General features: G+C 27.1%; 1 protein-coding gene across 1 annotated transcript in view; it reads left to right on the top strand.

Moving 5' to 3' along the window:
* The window catches only part of LOC135924154 (DNA polymerase subunit gamma-1-like), a 28,298-nt gene extending 8,873 nt beyond the window's left edge, over nucleotides 1-19,425 (top strand). The window contains exons 8-17 of the mRNA XM_065459204.1: nucleotides 323-641; nucleotides 2,360-2,621; nucleotides 4,356-4,732; nucleotides 4,877-5,224; nucleotides 5,393-5,564; nucleotides 5,698-5,901; nucleotides 6,314-6,540; nucleotides 8,340-8,525; nucleotides 16,807-16,924; nucleotides 19,269-19,425. Coding sequence (XP_065315276.1) covers nucleotides 323-641; nucleotides 2,360-2,621; nucleotides 4,356-4,732; nucleotides 4,877-5,224; nucleotides 5,393-5,564; nucleotides 5,698-5,901; nucleotides 6,314-6,540; nucleotides 8,340-8,525; nucleotides 16,807-16,924; nucleotides 19,269-19,354 — 2,299 coding nt within the window. The 3' untranslated portion in view covers nucleotides 19,355-19,425. The remainder of the gene's footprint in view (nucleotides 1-322; nucleotides 642-2,359; nucleotides 2,622-4,355; nucleotides 4,733-4,876; nucleotides 5,225-5,392; nucleotides 5,565-5,697; nucleotides 5,902-6,313; nucleotides 6,541-8,339; nucleotides 8,526-16,806; nucleotides 16,925-19,268) is intronic.
* The last annotated feature ends 2,126 nt before the right edge of the window (nucleotides 19,426-21,551 follow it).

Here is a 21,551-nt window from a genome sequence, read left to right as displayed (position 1 = left end):
CGCGTTAAAATGACCCGTCTAATTACGTATTTCCACAGCCTATGCCTACCTCTAATTTTATGAACATATTATCACGATTTATTATTTGAACTTTATAAAAGAAGTATTAATTTCATTGTTCAGCTTAATAATCGGAAAAGAAGTTTGATTTAAATTAAATCAAAAATTAACCCTGTTTTGATGCTAACTTTCCCATTTTCTAATTGGCTAATCAAGGGTGTATCCTAATATTCCCAGTAGTTATTTAAAATATTAAGTCTCAATATTTAAAACTTAATCTCTGATATTTTCCACATTCACCTTTCTCCTATTATAAATTCAGGTATGAAAAAGACCCATGGTTATGGGATTTAGATTGGTCCGTTCAACGCTTAAAGTTAAACAAAAATAAGAACATTCGCTCATCCAAAAAAGATGGTAATATTTCTGTCAATGCTGGACTATCCCCTACAAGTAATGCTAAGCTTGAATCTTTGCGAAAGTGTTTAGAAAATACACCCCAAGTAAAGATTTGTGAGTCTGAAAATTTAGAAACGTACGACGGCAATTTGGTAGATTTTGTCAATTTGAACAAAGAAATTGATGACTGCAAAACGGGAACTTTGGAAAAAGTTTTGGCGACAGTCAATTATTTACCCAAAGTATGCCGTTGTTATTATATTAGATTTTTAGTCAAAATATTATTACCTAAGCCTCGAAATTTCGCCAATAGAAGTTCAAACTTTTCTGCCATATGTGGTCAAAATAAATAACTTGAGTAATTTACTTTTGGCCAAAATCTTGAGTTAACCATTTTTAATTGGCTAAATCGAGCCGTTTAACAACACAAGCTGAATGTGACTCGTTAGGTATTTTAAACCTTTTCTTGTTGCAGATAATATAACAAAAAATATTGTTAAATTTTTAATTTATTTAGTTCCTTTTATTTATTTATTATTATGAAATTATTTATAAAATATATAATTAGGGGTTTAAGATTTTCGCCAATATAATTTTATATACGCCTCGAGATTTTGCTCATAGATGCTAAAATATTTGCCAAATCTTGAGATTTTCATATTATTTTGGCTAAAATCTTCCCGAATCGGACTTTTGAACAACCCTATATACAATCATAACATAATACAAAACAATAAAAAATATAGGATCGGATCAGTTTTTTAAACAACATCGTCCCGATTCGATATTTTTTAAAAATATTACCTGTGCCGCTCGGATATTTAATTTCGGCACAGCCCTACTAATTGCCTTGTCGATATCCTGATAAATTCCAATTATGATTTTATTTTAATAAAAGAAAAGAAAACATCATTTTTTTTGGCTACTAAAAAAGAAAAGTTCTATATTTTTCCAGACTAGTCTTAAATATTTTAAAATTTTAGGCCCCAAGCTTCGGACCGGCTTACAGAGTTATAAAGCAATATATTTTTAATTTTTAATTAAAAATAGTCTTTTATTTCATAATATATATTAGAAGTCTACAAGGTGCGGCGGGGTGACGTCTGAAAAAATATATTTGGGCTGGGCCAAGCATAGGAGCCCAGCTATGCAAAATTTTATTTAAAATATATTAATAAATTGTAATATTTTATAGGAGTGATAATCTATAAACCAATATCATATATAGTTGTTTATTTTGGTGTTCAATAACATATATTTCTGTTTTGGGCTTGTATTTAAAAATTGGGCTAGGCAAAAACTATATTCCCACGGGTTAGGGGCTGGGCATGAAAATTTTGCTATTTGCAGACCTCTAATATATATATACACATATATACTATAAGAGAGTAATTACTAGTTATGACGAAGGTGAGATTAATATAATGTTAAGACAAACCTGCGCACTGTTATAGATCCCCCAATTCAAAAAAATAATTTTTTAAAAAGGACTCAATATAAGAATATTTTTGTTAAACTATGGCTTAAAATAAAATGTATGGAACATGGTTACTTGATATTAAAGCTTGAGACCAACAAAAAAATTTTTTTAGGCCAGATCCAGCCCTAAGAATAATGGAAAATTTTAGGTAAAGACAAGGCCTGAATTTATATAAATGGCATTAGAAAATATATCTCAAACTGAAAATATTTCTTTTATTCTTTATTTTAACGTTATGCATTCAGTTTAAATATTCAGTATCTAATGATGTTTATCTATTTTATTTATTAAAAAATTTGATAAGAAATATTTCCCACAGTCCGATTTTTTTTAAAAACAATTTTCTTATTTTTTAAAATTAATTTTAGAATTGTAATAATCAATCAGCTAAAAAAATGAAGGAAATATAACATTGATATTTTTTCGGGTCACTATGATCAGAATTACATTGCCGTTTTATATAAATTTAATTTAAAAAAGATACAACCGTTTCTTCCCGGCTATCCAGCTTGGTATAGGGAGCTTTGCCAAAAGTCGCTAGGCTTTAATAATGAAGAAAAATCGGATATAAATGGAGAAAATTCATGGAAGCCTGGCCCCTTTTTAATCACTTCTTTGGCACGTATTGCTCCAAAACTCCTGCGTTTAACGTGGAATGATTATCCCCTTTATTTTCATCCTAAATATAAATGGGGTTATCTGGTTCCAGGAAATTTAACAAATTTAAAGCCAGCCATAGAGGGTAAAATATTAAAAAAAAATTGAAATAATATAAGGGAAGAGCGCTTTATGTGAATAAAATTGTGCTTTCTTTTATGCTAAGATATTTAAATTAATTATATTCTTTGGCTGATTATAAGATTATTTCGAACTAGGGACCCGGAGTGAACTAGAATGAACCGCTAAACCGTTATAAATATCTGAACCGTAACCGAACTGATGTAATTATTTTTTGAAGGAGTAAAAATAACCTTTATTAAAAATTTTAACCGTGAACCGGTTTCAGCCAAAATAAAATAAATAATTTTACCTTTTATTACATTCTTTTCCTTGTGGTGTATTACATATTTTACCATATCTACGTCATTATTTATAATTATTAAAAGATCAAAATATTTGTTTAATATCCATAAGAAGTATGTATTAATTTTTCACTATTACTTAAATTGATCCACAAAATTTTAACTGCTTCTTATAGTATCAGAGCATTCCTAGTTCCTATATTTTAGTATGCTAAATATCCAAACAACCAATTTTTGATTAGTTGTATTTAATTAATCTAAAAAATCTTCAGTTTTTATATATTGGGAATCAAAGAAATTTGAATATCCAATATTATAAAAACTTGCTGTACTTGCCTTTCCCGCAACACAAGTTTCTGTTAAAAGGGCTTTCGGGCTAAAATTTCGCCACAACGAATAAATATGAATCCACTTATATTAGAAAATATATTACTTATACGTTTAAATAATATATTTAGAAATGAGTTATGATTCTTATATATTTTTTTATATATTATTCATTGATACTTATAATAAAAATAAATTAATTTCATCTATTTTATAAATAAACAATATTATTAACTTAAGTGATGGCAAAAATTTTAATAAATAATATTTACAATTAAAATCATACTATGGTGTTGCCTCAATAAAAAAAAATTCTATCGTAATGAACCTTTATGAACCTTTACAATTAGCTGAACTGAACCGAAACTTTATAAATTTTTCTTAAGAACCCTAACCATAATAATTTTTACATACTACCATAACCAAACTGAACCATTATAAATTAAGGTTTAGGTCCCTTCTCCGAACAGCCAAATTATTTGACTAAGTCAAACAATTTAGTCAACTACCTATAGGTGGCATACGTTTATATGCCTAGTTTTGGTTTTCAATATTATAACTGATATAGAAAATAAATGTTTTATAATTATTTTACAGAATCCGTTATATTATCAAAATAAAAGATATATGACATCTAGTACCCTAGAAATAAATAAAAAATAATATTTTTTAAATTGTAATAATAATGTTTTACCCAAAATAAAAAATATTAGCGCTTGTCGACTAATTTGGTCACACGAGTTTTTGGTTGGGTTAGTCAACTACTATTTTTAGTCATGGTCGGATGAATTCGACTAATTAATAACTAGTTATATCTGAATCTGAGTAATACAGCTTCTTTTAGTCACGGTATCCTTTTTGAGAGGCCATAATGACCATTTTTTTAAACATGGTGTTCTTCAATATTGACTGATCACGGACTGTAAGTTTTTTTTAAAAAAAATCACTTTATCTCGGAAGAAGGGCATTATGTTAAAAAATTATATAAGTGGTTGTGTTTACATAACCGTTGAGATATCAGATGAAGGAAATTTTACTTATTTTTAAGCCACGAACGCATCATATTTCCTCAAAAAAATTATATTTTATAAAGACTATATTTAAAAATATGTAAATGTTTTAATCAGGTGAAAATGGTAACAAAGTTCAATTTTCGCTACAAAACTTACCGCAATTTCGTCAATCAAGTCCCAACACACTCGAGTCGGAGCTCGATCCACTCCAATCCAATAAAACAAGAAACATATTATGGGACGATGTTATGAATTCTTGTTACGAAGGGAACCTAGACGACACCAACAAAAATTTTTCAAAATTCATCGAGTATTCTAAAAAATTGGAAAAATTGCATGCAGTCCAGACGACGATAAATAATAAGAATGGGTTTAATGATAATGGTAGAAAATCGATCGATGATTTAGGATTGGATACTGGAGCCGGATGCCAGGATGTACCAGGTTGCTGGTATTACCCTCTGCCTCATAAAAATGGACCAGCATTTAGAGTTTCTTATTATTTTTTTCAATAAAATGCATTATTTTTCTTGAGAGTATAGGATTTATTCGAAGAAAATTATAATCTCTTTCTCATTAGGGCATATTCTTCCAATATTCCATAATTTTTTTTTTTAAATATTGTAAAATAAAAGGTAGGTAATCCCCTTTCGAAGGATTTTATTCCTCGGTTAGAAGATGGTACACTTAAGGCGTGTTCTGGTGATCAAGCTCAAAAGGTTTTAACTAACAGTAGCGTTATATCCTACTGGAAAAATGCAAGATTAAGGATTATGACTCAGTTATTGGTCTGCCCTCCAACTAGTTCTTATTTTCCTCCCCATTTTAAATTTCATAAATTGACCCATTCCGAGGAAAATGTTACAAACCCTGACGATAATATAGAAAGAACGTATGGCGCAATATTGCCTAAACTCGTAGTATGCGGGACCGTTTCTAGGCGGGCAGTGGAACCAACATGGCTAACCGCTAGCAATGCTAGGGTAATTAAAATCAATTTCCCTTTCATTTGAAAACTTTTACATTTTTTCTTCAATATATTATGGTTTAATTAGACGATAATCCTGGTTCGTAAACTATAAGATACTTATTACAAGATAAAATAGTGAATTGAATTAAAATTTACAGAATATTTAAAATCTAATTAATAGTCAGATAGATTGGGAAGCGAGCTTAAGGCTATGATACAAGCTCCTCCTAGCTATTGCTTTGTCGGTGCCGATGTTGATTCACAAGAACTTTGGATAGCGTCTATTCTTGGTGATTCTCATACATCCCTCAAAATGCATGGTTGTACGGCCTTCGGTTGGATGACCCTTCAAGGTTTTAAAATGTATAGGAATTAAGAGGGATGGGGCAATATATAGAATCGAAATAAATAATATTATTAAACATTAATTAGAAATTGACAATTTTTAATCGATATAAACCCTCCCCCACCCCACCTCTATACAAGGCAATAAACTAGACAATTCGGATATGCACAGCAGGACCGCTTCTCTCATAGGCATTTCAAGAGATGAGGCCAAAATTCTCAATTATGCTCGAATTTATGGGGCCGGCCATAATTTTGCCACTCGTTTACTAATGCAGTTTAACCATAAATTCGACAAAATCAAAGCCGGCAAAAAATCAAGGGAAATGTTTTTGGCTACTAAAGGTTTTCATGATTAATAATAATTCATCGATTGCTATTATAAGGTTCTAGCTTTATTTTGATTAATTTTACCGGAGAGCGATTTAATAAAAAAAATTATGTCACATGGCTAATATTATGTAATCTAGTCTAATTCATTACCAAAAAACATACTTCAAAATTGGTTTTTGATATTTTTTCTTCAATATAAAAGGGTGTCTACGAGACTCATAATCAGATTTTACCAAAATTGGAGTTAGAATCCTATTTTATTCTTTCATTTTAGAGATTTACTCCCAATAAGATGGTACTATATTTTAATTATTTTACAGTTTATTATTATGAAAAGTAGGTATTTTAAAAGAAAGAATAGAAAGAAATTTAAATAATGATTATCACTAACCTAATAAATTAAAAATAACATTACTTAATATAGGTAGAAAAGTGGAGACAGAGCGGGGAAAAATTTGGGAAAAGGGCTCTGAATCACAGATGTTTAACAAGCTTGAAGAGATAGCCGTGAGTGATCATCCCAAAACTCCTTTTTTAGAGAGCAGAATTTGTCGAACATTGGAACCCAAAAATGTGAATAATAACTTTATGACTTCTCGAATAAACTGGGTGGTTCAAAGCTCTGCCGTCGACTTTTTGCACATAATGCTCGTGAGTTTTTATTAACTAAACATCCATTTTTTTCCTATTTATGATAATTACCAGAGAAGATTAAACGTCTATCTCGTTATTATTTAAGGAGAGGGACGTGCCTTAAGGATAATACACCTTAAATGGGGCGCGGCGATATAATATTTAGCTCTAAAAAGCATGAACATATTCAAATATATTTTATGGACTGCAAGATAGATGTAAATGGGAAATAGCTCATAAAAAATGATGGCTATTAGTAAATTTAAAAGCACTTGATTCATTCTACCTTTTGATGATGATAATAATAATAATATATCAAAGGGCCAACAGGCCATAATAAACTTCCAAAGTAACTTCAATTGTTAAATATTTTCAAGATATGTCTCAAAATTTATATTCCTCCCAATCTATGATCAAATTTACTCACTAAAACCCACAAAAACTGCGATTTTTCGGGCTTTGCCTCTGATTTCGATCTATCTATATTCTGAGCAAGAAATGATTCTAAAGATAGACTAACATACCTATTTAGAGGCTTACACGCTAATAAAATTACCTTGTTTTATTTCATGCCAATGTATATTATATAATAAATTGTATTTTTATTACATGTTAATTTATATATAACAATCTTATTATGCCCATAAGGACTCTCAGGAATTTTTTTTGGAAAAATACAAACAATGTGTGATAAAGGGTTAAAGCTCAGTCACTTTTTTGCTTACCCCCGTGGCTACCGTTTTAAGTTGTGGTTATTAAATTAATTAATATTCAGGTAGACATATTTATTATATATGTTTTAAAAGGAAATTTTTTATCCGCTTCAAGGCATATAGCTGTTTTTTCTAGCTATAAACTTGGCTAAGCATTTTTGGAGTCGCCTTGAGCAGGGCTATCTACCAACAGACAGAATGGTAGATGAGGCGTCATTCCCATCCAGATGAAACTTGAACTTCTTTAATAATCACATTTTCATTCTTTTCACCTGTATATTCTAAAGTTATTTATATGTATATATTAACATTTGATATTACGCGACTTCTGTAATGATAACTGATTAACCAATTTATAAGAGTTCAACAAAAAAAATATGATTTTATCCTAAAAAAAATACTTCATATGATTTGCTACAGGGGTGTCTGTTCAAAAAAACGCCTGGCTAAAACAAAAAATATTTTAGGCTTTCAAATTTAATTTAAACCTACTGAGCACCCTTTGGCCACACAGCTGATATTCTGTAATTTTTAATCATATTTTTAGCCCACTAATTTCAACATCGATCTGAATTACTTATTTTCTTATTATAAGCTTTTAAGTAATTTATAAAAATTACGAATTCACATGTCTTTAAATAAAATAAAGGACCAAATGTCATATTTTGAGAAACAAGGAATTGGGAAAATTATTTTATACCCAGCTTCTAGAATTTTTTAGGTTTTTATAAAATATTTTAGTTTCTCGGAACTTTCTCAATGAAAAATTTAGAAAGTAACTGGGATCAAACATTTAAAATTAAAAAAACTGGACCTATACTAATTGGCAACATTTTTTTTAACTTTTAAAGGAAGTAGAACAGGGCAAAGCGTAAATAATACCCTTGCTCCTGGTCCCTGATCGTAACTTGTCTAATATTTTATTCAAAGAGTGACAAAAAATATTTGAGAATCCCCCACCCCATCTTAAGATTAATTTAAAAAAAAAATTAAGCACACATATAATTAAAAACGTGCCCAAATCGGGAAGAATGTCACCTTGTATAGACAATATTTATAGAAATTTAAAATGTTTTCATCATTTTTTACTATTCCATAACTCAGGTTTGTATGGATTGGTTGTTCAAAAAATATGAAATCGAAGGTAGATATTCTATTAGCATCCACGATGAAGTACGGTATTTAGTCCTGGAGAAAGATAAATACAGAGCGGCCCTGGCCCTACAACTGACGAATTTATTCACTAGGGCATTTTTCTCTTATCGGTTAGAAATGTATGATTTGCCTATGGTATTATTTAATATACATAAAATGTTCGAAAATAAAATCCCCAGATGAAAAGCAAATATAAAAAATTTTATAAACATATGATGAAGCCAAATTTAAAAAAATTAAAGATGTATTCGAGCCCATTTTAAACTTGTAACATTTCGTTTATATTTATATCCTTTAAAAGTTACAATAGATGAAAGTTATAGTTCATTTATTGTATAGTATAATGAAAAATATATTAGCTGAAAAAATATCATTATTTTATTATAATAATTATTAAGCTGTTCTTCAATGAATGTTTCTAAGATACAATCATAAAAAATATGAAAATAAATTGTAAAATAACAAATTTGTTATATAATGCGATATAAAGATATTTTTTTAAAAATTATATATTATAATATTGAAAACAATATCAGAACCAATAATTAATTAGTAAATATCAATAAATTAACATCATAAATCAGCATTATTTTTTAATATTATTAATTTTTCAAATAATATGGCGTTCAGTCTGACGATTTGGTCTATTGACCATATTAGCAAAGTTGTATAATCGTTCAGGGACAGAGGATGGTAATAAATATTTCTTTTTATATAGCACCTGCCATCTTTCATATAATTTAGGACCTCTAATAATCATTTATTAAATTATTAGAATTGGATGTGGTACTTTTTAAACAGAAGTAATCATCATCTTCACCAATTGAAGATATTGTTGACATATTCATTTCAATATTATTTTTAAAAATAATTAAAGCTTCATGTATTAATAAATCCTGAAGGTTTTTTCTTTTTCATCATCAATCCAACAATTTTAAGGTAGGGATGAGAAATAGTGACCAAAAATGCTCTTTTAATGTTATTATCAAATTCATATATATTTTAAAATCTTTTATTTAAGAATTTTCTACTGCAGTAGCTAATGATTTGCAATAGTTTGAATTAAATTTGTGATTTTTTTGAAACTAAATTTAATATTGGAGCTGATTATCCATAATAGTAGTTGATTTCGCTTTCTATTTTGTCAATCGCTATAGCCAATGGGGACATTATATATAGCAATATTCTTCTAAATATTGCATTTCAATATCCCTTAGTTTTGGAAATTGTAATTTTTCACATAAATTTGGAAGCTCGCTTTTAAAATTTAATAAACTTATTCCATTTTGTACAGCATGATGTAACCAATTGTTTTCCTAAAACTGCTTTGATAAACTCTACAGTTTTAGGTCTATTATTAGCATTCCATAACTTAGTACATTTGGCTAGTGCTGGATGATGAATTCTAGAAATGGTAGGAGAATCCTTAATAGTTTTCTCGACATCTGTAGTGGCAATAAGACTCATCTTATGGCATAGACAACGAATGTGCTGAGGCAATGATATTGATTTTTCTTTAGACCCTTAAATATATACAAATAAATAATTTTATTTGAATAAAATCTTTTATTAAATTTACCATATCATTTTTTACAATAAAAGAAGTAAAATAATATTTTCAATGACTTCTAATTCTATACATTCATCTTAATTGATGTCAAGGTCATTCTCCACACCTTCTTCCATAGAATATCCAAGCTTAAAAGCTTTGATAAAATTAAATCCGTTGTCTGTCACAGTTTCTATAAATTTTTCATCAATTCCAAAGTCACGATGGATTTCATCAACTAACTTTGCTATTTTATCATATGTGTGGCTTCCCAAAAATCTTCTTACAACAAGAGCCCGAGATTGTCTTTGTAAACTATCGTTTGGGAGCTTATTTAAATATTTATTTAATTGAATTTATTAATAAAATAGCATATGATTTCATTATCCAGTGACAAGTCATTCCAAGAAAGCTTCTAGTCTTAGATGACCAAATATCTGCAGTAGCGCAGATATATATCTGAGCTTTCATTAACTGTTTTAAATTAACACTTTCATATTTGAAGCTTTCATCAATTCTTCTTTGCAAATATCTTCGAGAAAATTCTAATTGATAATGGTAATCGAATACAAGATAATATTTCTAATGAATTGACAAGTAGAAGAGATAAGGATTAGAGAAAAAAATTAAATTTATCTTCCATCATTTTAACAAATTCTTTTTGCTCAACTATATATAATGGATGCATCCCTTTAGCAGCAAATGAAGTTAATAAATTATTAAATTTTTCTTGAGATATTTTTTTCTTTTTATCATTTGAAAATTCTAGCGTTTTTTGAGTTAATTATTTCGCAGTTTTCACAATTTCCTTTCTTTTTTTCTGTTTGTGTAATATTTCATGATGGTTAATATAATTTTTATATGATTCCAGATGACGACTCTATCACTGAAACAAAAATAAAATATTTTATATTAGAGATTTATTTAATAAATTTGCAACCAAGGTCATATTTTGCATTGCCCTAATTTTTTTGTAAAAATTCTATTTTGAAATGATAAAATTAGACAGAATGTATTTATATTATAATATTATGATATTTATGAAAAAAACTATTGTCTTATTTATAAATAATTCTAATTATTACCCGCTAAAATTTTATAATTAATAATAATGAAAATCAAATATAATATTTACTGAGATATAAATGCAATATAATAGTCATCTATTTATTTTATAAAAATAAATATATTTTAAGAATATGTGTAAAAATTAAAAAAAAATACATATGAAAGGTGGATTAAATGTTGTACTATGTACTATCATGTTGATTATATTTTGGCCTAGTGTTAAAATTAATAATCTCTTTTTTTATCAATATTTATTTTCTTATTCTTTTCATCGATGTATATATATCATTTTAATTCCATTATCAATCATAAAATAGATGGATATAAAACGATTCAAATAAAATATGGTAGTTGTTTGCAAATTGCTATATGACGACCAACGTCATATATCATACATTATCTTTAAATATCTAAATTCGGATTAATTTAAAATTATTTAAAGTATCTGTATCTTTTTGAATACAAAATTGATTAGGATATAGATACTTTTAAATAATTTGTATCTAGATACAAATATCCTCGATACTGCCCAACTCTGCTATTCTATGATGCAATTATAATCAAGAATATTAACGCCATTTATAAATTTTTATTCTAACGAATTAAATCATTTTCTATTTGATATGTTTTTGAATAGATCTAGTTGAGTTGACATAAAGTAATTTTAATATTAATTGTTTTTTTAAGGTATTAATTGATATAGTTTATGATTAGCTATAGATTTTTTTAATTGGCATTTTAGCAAATATTTCTGCATATTATTTTCTAAAGAACAAAATATTCTATTCTATAAATGGCTTTTAGAATTTTCAAGGTATTTTTAATAATTTATTTAGTTAGCATATAAAGGCTTGCTACAGTAATTATTCCCCTATCTGAACTTTATCTCTTCTATCGAATAATCTCCTATACCTCCAACATTGCCTTCTCTCCCCTAGATTTGCTTTTCTACTTTCCTCGATATTTTCTTTAACTTTTATTTTATTCTCTCTCTCTCCTTTATCATAGTATTACATTTAACGCCTCTATTAATTAAATATTTTTAAAAATGGTAAAATATAAAGATAACTTTCCAGTCAGCCTTTGCACCCAAAAATAGTTGCTTCTCAAATAAATTTTACCAGAAATAAGAATATACCTTGTTTATAATGTTAAGAGCTACACAATGATATATAGTATGTGACTTTTACTACATATTTTTAAAATAAATAAGATTAAAATCACGGGTTGCACGATTTTTGGCTTTATAGACATATTTTTTAAGGTTCGAAGATTTAAATTTACAACATAAGTTATCATGTCTAATAACTAGTGTTGTTAAACGGTTCATTTTGAGCCGATTTTTAAAATCGGTTAACTCAGTATTTTATCCAGAAAACTATTACGCATGCCTGAAGATTTCATAGACGGTACAAAGTCTAGATAGCTATTTACGAAATCTGGAGGCTTAAGCAATTTTTTTCTGGCCTAAATATAGAGTTATCTGTTTTTCAAAAACGGCTCAAAACGAGCCGTTTAACAACACTACTGACAACATAAGTTATCATGCCATCTTATAGAAAATCGTCCGAAACACTGGTTGATTTTACATGGCTTTAGGCTAACTTGGTAGATTTTGCATGTGGTATCTGGCTTAATGCAATAATTTTTATTAGGAAAATTTGAATCTACATTTTATGATTAATAACGATTAGGTTATGTCATTGAACCAATCTCTTTTTTTCCTATTTATATGTTACATTTGTAGTTCTCTCTTATAAGTCACAACCATTAACGTATATAAACCTTAATCTTGAATATAATTGCGCATCTAAAGATACATAGTCTACCGAAAAAGGAAAGCCCCTTAACATCTTCGTTATATAAAAAAAATGAATGGCTAGAGATAAAGTAACCCCAAATATAGTTGTCAAAAATAATATTGCTTAGTTTGTGGCAAAATTTACCAAACGCATCATAAGCATGAAGATTTGTGTTAATTGGTCATGTCAGAAATAAGTATATAAAGAAAATGGGTAACTAACGGTATCTCGGGGAAATTTTCGATATTATTATTTTTTTTATTGTTTTTTTTTAAATATTTTTTTTATTATTTTTATTTATTTTTTTTATTAATAAATAAAAAAAATAGATAAAACTAGATATTCATAATATACTAGAGAATTAAGATTTTTTCTTGAAATTTTCAATTATTTAAAATTCTATTTAAGATTTATTCTTAAAATTTTCAATTATTTAAGATTCATTTAAAATTTTTCAAATACTAGATATTTAAGATTTTTTTCTTAAAATTTAAATTTTCTAAAACTATATAATCATAATATACTAGAGAATTAAGATTTTTTCTTGAAATTTTCAATTATTTAAGATTCATTCTAAAAATTTTCAATTTAATTTAAAATTTTGAATCAAATACTAAATATTTAAGATAAAAATATAATCATAATATACTAGAGAATTAAGATTTTTTCTTGAAATTTTCAATCAAATTCTAGATAAATAACCAATTTATTTGAATAAACACTGATAATATAGTTATATATATAATTTTTTTTCTTAAAATTTTCAATCAAATTCTAGATAATTAACCAATTTATTTCAATAAACAATGATAATATAGATATATATAATTTTAAGGAAAAACAAAAATAGTTTTATACATATTTATATCATTTAAAAATTTAATTAATTTATTTAAATTGGACATATTTTTAATTTTGCGAAAATAACTGTATTGACATATATACAAATGAGTTGAAGATTTTTTTCCATTTCTGGGTATGCTTGTTAATATTTTTCCTTTTAAAAATATGGGATTCATTTATTTCAATCACATGCCCAGGGCCCCCTATTTTGTCAAAATTAATTGCCTGTGTATGGCAGCAAATCTTTCTAAATATAGCATACCTAAAAAATACTTATTGACAAATTTTACAAATAAATATATACCATTTTCCAATGGTACATTGTGCTAACTCTATTAAAGGAAGGCTGTCGGATATTGACGTCAAGGACACAAAAAGATATATTAGATGTATAAATTTGTTAACAGGGATATTAACATTTTCAAGTATAGAGCCTAATTAATAAAATAAATTTAAAAAATAATATATTGTTAAACCCTTCCATATAGAATTGCTGCTTGTATATTATTTCTCTCCATTATCATATTATTATTACAACACGTGTGATTATCTAGAAGTTCGTGGTCTTTTAAAAAAGCTATGGTTCTTGTATAACAATTTATGATATCGATAAAAATAAGATATTCCATTATAATTACGGTCTTTTAAAAAAGCTATAATTAAAAATAACAACAATAAATAAAAAATAAATTTATAAAAAAAGATGAAAAATTTCCCCGAGATACCGTTAGTTACCAGAAAATGTTTTACATGGAACTCTTCAGTTTTTTATTTCAATGAATCAATTATCCCGATTAATGATTTTAATTTATTATGAATATGAACATTTGGTTTACATCAATAGGCACCCCTAGTAGGGATATAATATCCGTTTGGATATTCAAATAAATTACAAAACTCTCTCTTCTATAATAAAGTATTTATTGGATTACTTTAATTGACTTCGATTATAGGTGGGCACGGGCCTAATTTTTTATTCATGGCCCACCTGCTCACGGTTGCAATAAAAAAAATTTCACGCCATTCACGCTAACCACTATAAAAATTTCGACCCGTCCCGCCCGCTCACGAAAGGCAATAATTTAATTCACACTCGTCACGCCCGAAAATTCATGGTTTTTTAAATTTTACAAAACTATTGCTATTATTTTATATTTTTTGAATTTATTTTATTTATTTCATAATTCATATTAATAACAAAAAATAAATATATCAAAATTTTTATTGAGAAAAAGAAGAATGTCCATCTTTTTATTTCAATGTGTACGCCTTTCCTCTAATAAGAGATTGGTTACAGAAAATAACCTTTCACTAGAAGCCGAACTTTTCCGGGGCTGACAAAATATTGCTCGCTAATTTTCTCAAAAAAGGAAATGAATATTCCTGCTTCCAAAACTTCAAAATATTGTCTTGTTATTTGTCCTATAAGCGATGAATCTTTTAAGTTCATCTTCACAGCTTTCATCGAAGATGTTGATGCTTCATCAGAATCATCTAGAAATTCTCTAAATTTTTATTTAGAATATACAGTCTTTTATGATGTTGGATGAATTAAAAAAAGTTATAAATGATAGTTGACCATTTAGAATATACGGTTTTTTATGAGTTTAGTATAAATTAGGAAAGTTATAAATGATAGTTGGTATTATGCATATCAACTAATTTTATACCATTTAGCATTTTTAAAGTTGTTTTATATATATCATCCTTTTCTTCTATTAAAAACTTAAGACTTTTGAAATTCGGATCTAGAATTAAGCCTACCTTATGTAGTGGCTGCATAATAGATCTTTCTTTTAAAAGAATCTTGTCCTGTTTTTTAAGGTTTTGATTATTATTGTATCACATTCAGAAGGTTACCAAAATTTTACTAATTTTTGTTTCCATAGATAAACTTCATTTATTGTTGGACGAGAATCTGCGCTCGGATTATCCGAACATTCTTTAAATATTAATAAAAATTTATCTAACTCGAGTATGATTTAATATCAATTGTGGCTAAACTATTTAATTCTTGCTTGCTAAACAAGTACACCTTTAAGAAACTTTATATCATGATATATACAGAGTTTCAGTTATTACATATTGTTTTGTGGTTTAGCTTGCTATTAGCTGTAGATTATTTGAAATATTATACTATTATTTTACACCATTTATATTTAAGGATATTTCAGTTAAACAATTGTCAAAAATATGATGCATAATATTATTTAGTATATGGCATATACATGCTAGCGTTTCGTCATCTTTGAATGCATTTATAAGATTTGCTCCGTTATCAGTCACACAACTACATTTATTTAAATAATTATCTACTTCTGTGTATTATTCTAAAATTGAATTGACTATACTTATAATATTGATGCCTATTTTGATTTCCCTTGTGGTCAAAACAAATTCTTTTAATTCAAATTCCTTAATGATAATATGTCCTGTAATGGTTAAAAAAAACTTTGTTTATAGTCATCCGTCCAAAAATCAGTGGTTATGAACAAGTAATTATTATTGATCATGCTTTTAATCTTAATTTCATATATATTTTTAGAGCTATAGTATACTTGAGAGTTTTCCTGCTCACAAGTATACCTTTTATATTTTGTTGTCCATATGTAACACCAACATTTATTAACTCTTGGCCTAGCTTGTAAAATCCTTCACTTTCTGTTGCATTTAAAGATCGAAAATCTTTACAAATAAAATATAACTGACTTTTCTGTAAAATGCTTAAGCAAAATTTAGAAAAAAGTCTCGCGATAAAACACCTAAACATAAAAAAAAATAGAACTAACGGAATGATACCGGATGTTGTTTATAAAATGAGGAAGATTTTTTCCTTTCAAAGATTATTCTTTTTCAAAAAAGAATTAAATTAGAAAATATATATTACAATTATAAATTGCAAATTTATATTTAAAAAAAAACAATTTTAAAAATTAAAATATCCGTGATTCACTGGAAATTTATGTTCACGCCCGGAAAAAATTTTGGGAGGGCCGTCACGCCCAATCACGTCTTTTACGGCCCGCGCCCACCTCTAACTTCGATTAACATTCTTTTATGCACAATACTTTCGAAACAACACTGGCTATACGCTCTTGATTTTGATTAGTCACTTTTTTAAATAATTTTTTTATCAATTTACATTTTAAAAAAGTCCGTAGCATTTTTCTCTTCCATCGACATAGATAAATGCTTAAGAAAAGAAGTAGACACCGATTGTATTACGCCCTCCAATCCAGAAGGCCTTAATATTAATTATGGAATCAAATCCGGTAATCCTTTAAATATTAATATATTATGTAATTTGTTTATTCTGGTCACCATACTATTCGCCCATGAATAAACGTTTTTTATCAATTTTTCCAGTAAATAAGATTATCTGAGAGCCAAAAATCTTTCTCATAATAAAATAAGTAAGTTAAATATTTTAACTTCTTTTGGTCATAATAAATTAGTCAAATGTCATTGGTGTCGATTAAAATAATTACTATTTGGGGTTAATTCTGCTATTTTAGAATAAAGCAATTGAAATGTTGAATATATCTTGGGGCTTGTTGTTTTAAAAATTGTTTTGATCTGTGTGTTGAAGTGCGCGCCGTCGAACGATCCGATAGTCTGATCTCTTATAGCTTATATCACTAACTAATATTTCGTAGGAAGGGGAGGTTTGTTTTGATAAATAACTTATCATTATTTAAAATGTATAAAATTGCGCACCGAGAAGATATCAAAAAATAAGCTATAGTATGGAATAAATAGGAAAATGGATAAAGGGCTAAAATTAAAAGTAAACTCTCAGTAGTATATATATTTTTTATTAGTTTGCTTATAATATTTAATAGGACTGTGCCAATCCACAATTTTCTAAAAAAAACCTATCCGATACCGATTCGATATTTATTTTTTATATTTTTAAATACCACCTATCTTTGTATCATTGTCATAAAAATGTCAGTATTTTATATTTTGAAAAAAACCAACTAACCTTCACGGATGATTACGTGTATTTTTATTTTTTTATTCTCCAAAAGTTAATAATATCATTTAAAATATTTTCAATGTTTATGGGAAGAGGGCTAAATCAAAATTTTAGTCAAAATAATACTGCCTAAGCCTCTAAATTTTGCCAATAGAAGTCCAAACTTTTCTGCCATTTGTGGGCAAAATCAATAAGCTTGATTAATTTACTCCTAACCCTATATAGATATTATATTTTAAAATCGTTTTCTTGTTGCAGAAAATATAACAAAAAATAGTGCAAAATTTTTTAAACATTATAACTAAAAAATTGTATTTTAGTTCCTTTCATTAATTTATTATGAAATTATTTATAAAATAAAAAAAATTATACGATTATATATACAATCATAAAATAACCGAAAGCAATAAAAAATATCGGCCCGATTAATATATTTTGAAAACAGTAAATATCGGTGCCTATCTTATATTTAATATATGCACAGCCCTAAAATATAATACATATCTATTATAGAAATGTGACATTAATTTTTAATATTAGATTTGATTTTATTTTGGAGCTTGATAATTCATCAATTATTTGTGTAGTAATAGGCTACTATTGCTTTCAATATTTTATTCGCTCCTGCCACAATCAGATTTTCTCCGGCTCATAGTTGGGTAAATTCTTGCAAGTTTATGATGACTGTGCACAAATTCTTCACCTACCATTAAAGTAAAATAAAAGTTTAATAAACCCATGCTACTACGAATAATAGGGATTAGCCAGCAGCCAGTTCATATCATATGGCGGAGGCGGAACTCAAAATACTAAGTATATCCCAAAATACTGGCGTGTCTTCCTATAACAATCTCTACAAACGAAAGGGCCTTTTCAAATTGAGGAAAACTACATACAAAAATAGTTTAAATGGACTAACACTTTTATATATTTATCGCAAATTAACGCCTAGTATTTCACAAATAATTAATGAATTATCATCCAAAAGAAAATTAAACCTAACCTTATAAATTTATGAAATAATAATGTCACGTTTTTATATTATATATTATACATAAACTGCTCCTTTTTTTTATATTTCATTCAATCATTTTGAGAAATTGCATTGTTTGTAAATCAACTCGGCAAAAACTCTCATTGCCATTCATAAATTAAATTATATCAGTTTCATTGGAAGCTCCTTCCTAAGGAGCTAACCTAACTTTTTTTAAAAATATTTTTATATATATAATAATCCTTTCATATTTGAATCTTATTTTCTTATATTTTAACATATGATGGAATAAAATTATGATGAAGTATATATATCAGAGACCTACAAGCCCGGCCAGGCCGTATTTTAATTTTTTAAATTTACCCGGGCCGGGCCTGAAAATTTTTTTAATAAAAATATCCGGGCATGGCCTATATTTTAAAACCAAATATTTGAAATCGCCATTATTAGCTGTAAAAATCAAAAATAAATAAAATATATTTTAAAAAAATCCAGGCCTGGCCTGAAATTAAATCCTAGCTGGGCCGTACAAATGGTACCTCTTCAGGTCTCTGATATATATTATATATAATTTATATTATTATAATATAATATAACATATTAAACATAATACTATTTATAATAACATTTTTTATAAATTTAGGCGAAGCTCTGAATATTGAACAGATAATAGCTAAAACCAATGGAGTCATGGATAAGCCTATTGAAACAGATGCTTACCTATTTTAATACTCGCTTAAATTTTAATACATTTATTGTTAAAGATTATATACTAAAGTTTATAATAAAATAAATATATAACGTCAATCAATAAATTGTAAGTTATTTACGAACAAGCTAAAAATATTTGAGGATCACAAATTGATATTTTTTAAAGAAAATAAAATTTAAATTTGTAATAAAAATCACAAAAGATTTGGAATTTTAGGTAAAATTTGAGCGTAAAATCTTGTTTATGCATTCTCAAAGAGATTTTCATTTTAAAATGATTATTTATTTTAAAGAACATTTGAAATTAAGCGGTAAATTTTTAGTTATATTATTTGAAAATTAGTAGATTTATCAATATTAGTTATATTTGCAGAGCATTTAAAACTTTAAAATAATAAATCGAAAATTTGTACATTTATCACTATCAGTAAACTTATATAATTTTTATTAAAATTTAATTCTTAGTCGCAAATAAGATAAAAGAAAATTGATTTTACCGAAGGTGATGGTGAAAATTTTTTTAATCCTTTACCTGAGTTGGAATCTCTCTTGGGTTCTCGTAACCAATTATGCGCTAAAAAATTACGATTTTCTTGATTATATTAAATAAAATCATATTTGCTTTACATTTAGCCTTACCATTATTTAAATTTTTTCATTACAAGATTGGTGCCTGAATAAAAGTCAATTTGTACGATTTAAATCAAACTTTTGTTCGATTATTAAGCTGACTAATAAAATATGAGCTTCATTTAAAGGTAAAATAATGCAGGAATCCAAACCGAAACGAATATCGGTTTGGTTCAGGTTTAGATAAAATATGCGGTTCAAGGTTCGGTTCGTAAAAAATTAAAATATCGGCACTTTTGTATTCAAACCTACATTCGAATTATGTATAGGGAAAATATTTTTTTATTTTATCATTAAAATAAAAAACACATGTATAAAATCTTCATTTTTTTAATTGCACATTATAATATTTAATTTATAAATATAAAAATAAGAATATATATCAATGATTATTTAATATGAACAATATTTTACTTTTTTTACTTAAATTTTTTTATTAAGCCGCACAATTAATATATTTTCAAAATTCGTCTCACTCAAATTACATTTATAAGGAGATAGTATAAATTTAATTGTTGAAAAGTATCTTTCCACACTAACTTGGATAGCTGGCACTGTCAATATGATATCAGATTTGATGTGTCATTTATAATAATATTTTGGATTTAATTTTTCTCTAAGCATTTTAATTTATAAGCTTAAAATATTTTAAAAAAATGTTATAAAATGCCTATACTAAATTTTATAAAAATTATGACCGACACTCATCAATTAAATGTGATTGATGATAATTTTTAAAATAATTTGAATGTAATTGAAATTTTTTCAATATACTAATAATAACTTACATATTGTTTTATAAGCATAAAATCATGAGGCTCGAACCGGTTCAGAGACATTATAGCGGTTCGGTTCAGGTTCGGCTAGAATTTTTTAGCGGTTTAGGTTCGGTTCAGGTTCGATAAAAAATACCGGTTTTTAGCGGTTTAACGAGGTTCGGTTTGGATCCCTGAAATAATTTATATATCACAAAAATAAAATTTTAAAAAATCGAATATATTCCTTTGAAATTCTAATGTCTGTGTATATTAATAAAAGAGAATCAATCTTATTAATATGAAAATATTTCTTATTCTTGATAGACTGATTAGAATATATTTGGGTCTAGCTCCATTTTTACCCTTTTTAACCTATTCCTAAAGGTAGATAACCGAGTTTTTAGCCGAAAACTATCACCTCGACCCCGTGGTTTTCTTTGAAAATACCATTTTGAAGAAAGCCGGAAAAATTATTTTTTACTCTCATCTTAATGCTTGACAGATTTTTGTTTGGCAAGCGCATATAGACTGAACCAAAGCCAATTATTCATTCAAATTTTAAAAAATTAATTTTTCTCCTAAAATATAATCTAAATTTTTTTTTAAAGTGGCTAAATAAATAATATATTTTAGCCATCTTTACTTGAAAAAAATGGCACCTCTACTAATTAGCTATTTTCCGCTACTGATCGCTACACATTTACTTTAACAGCATTAGGACCATCGTTCGTCCCGTCTTGTGTGGAACAGTCTCTGAAATAGGATTTCATTTCGAGAATATCGAAATGCCCCTTTTCCTTGTAAGTCTTAATAATGTCGTTACGAGG

Source organism: Gordionus sp. m RMFG-2023, chromosome 2 (assembly GCF_954871325.1).
Source record: "Gordionus sp. m RMFG-2023 chromosome 2, tfGorSpeb1-WG-v2, whole genome shotgun sequence".
Lineage (NCBI taxonomy): Eukaryota > Metazoa > Nematomorpha > Gordioida > Chordodea > Parachordodidae > Gordionus > Gordionus sp. m RMFG-2023.
This window is presented reverse-complemented; position numbering and strand designations above follow the sequence as displayed.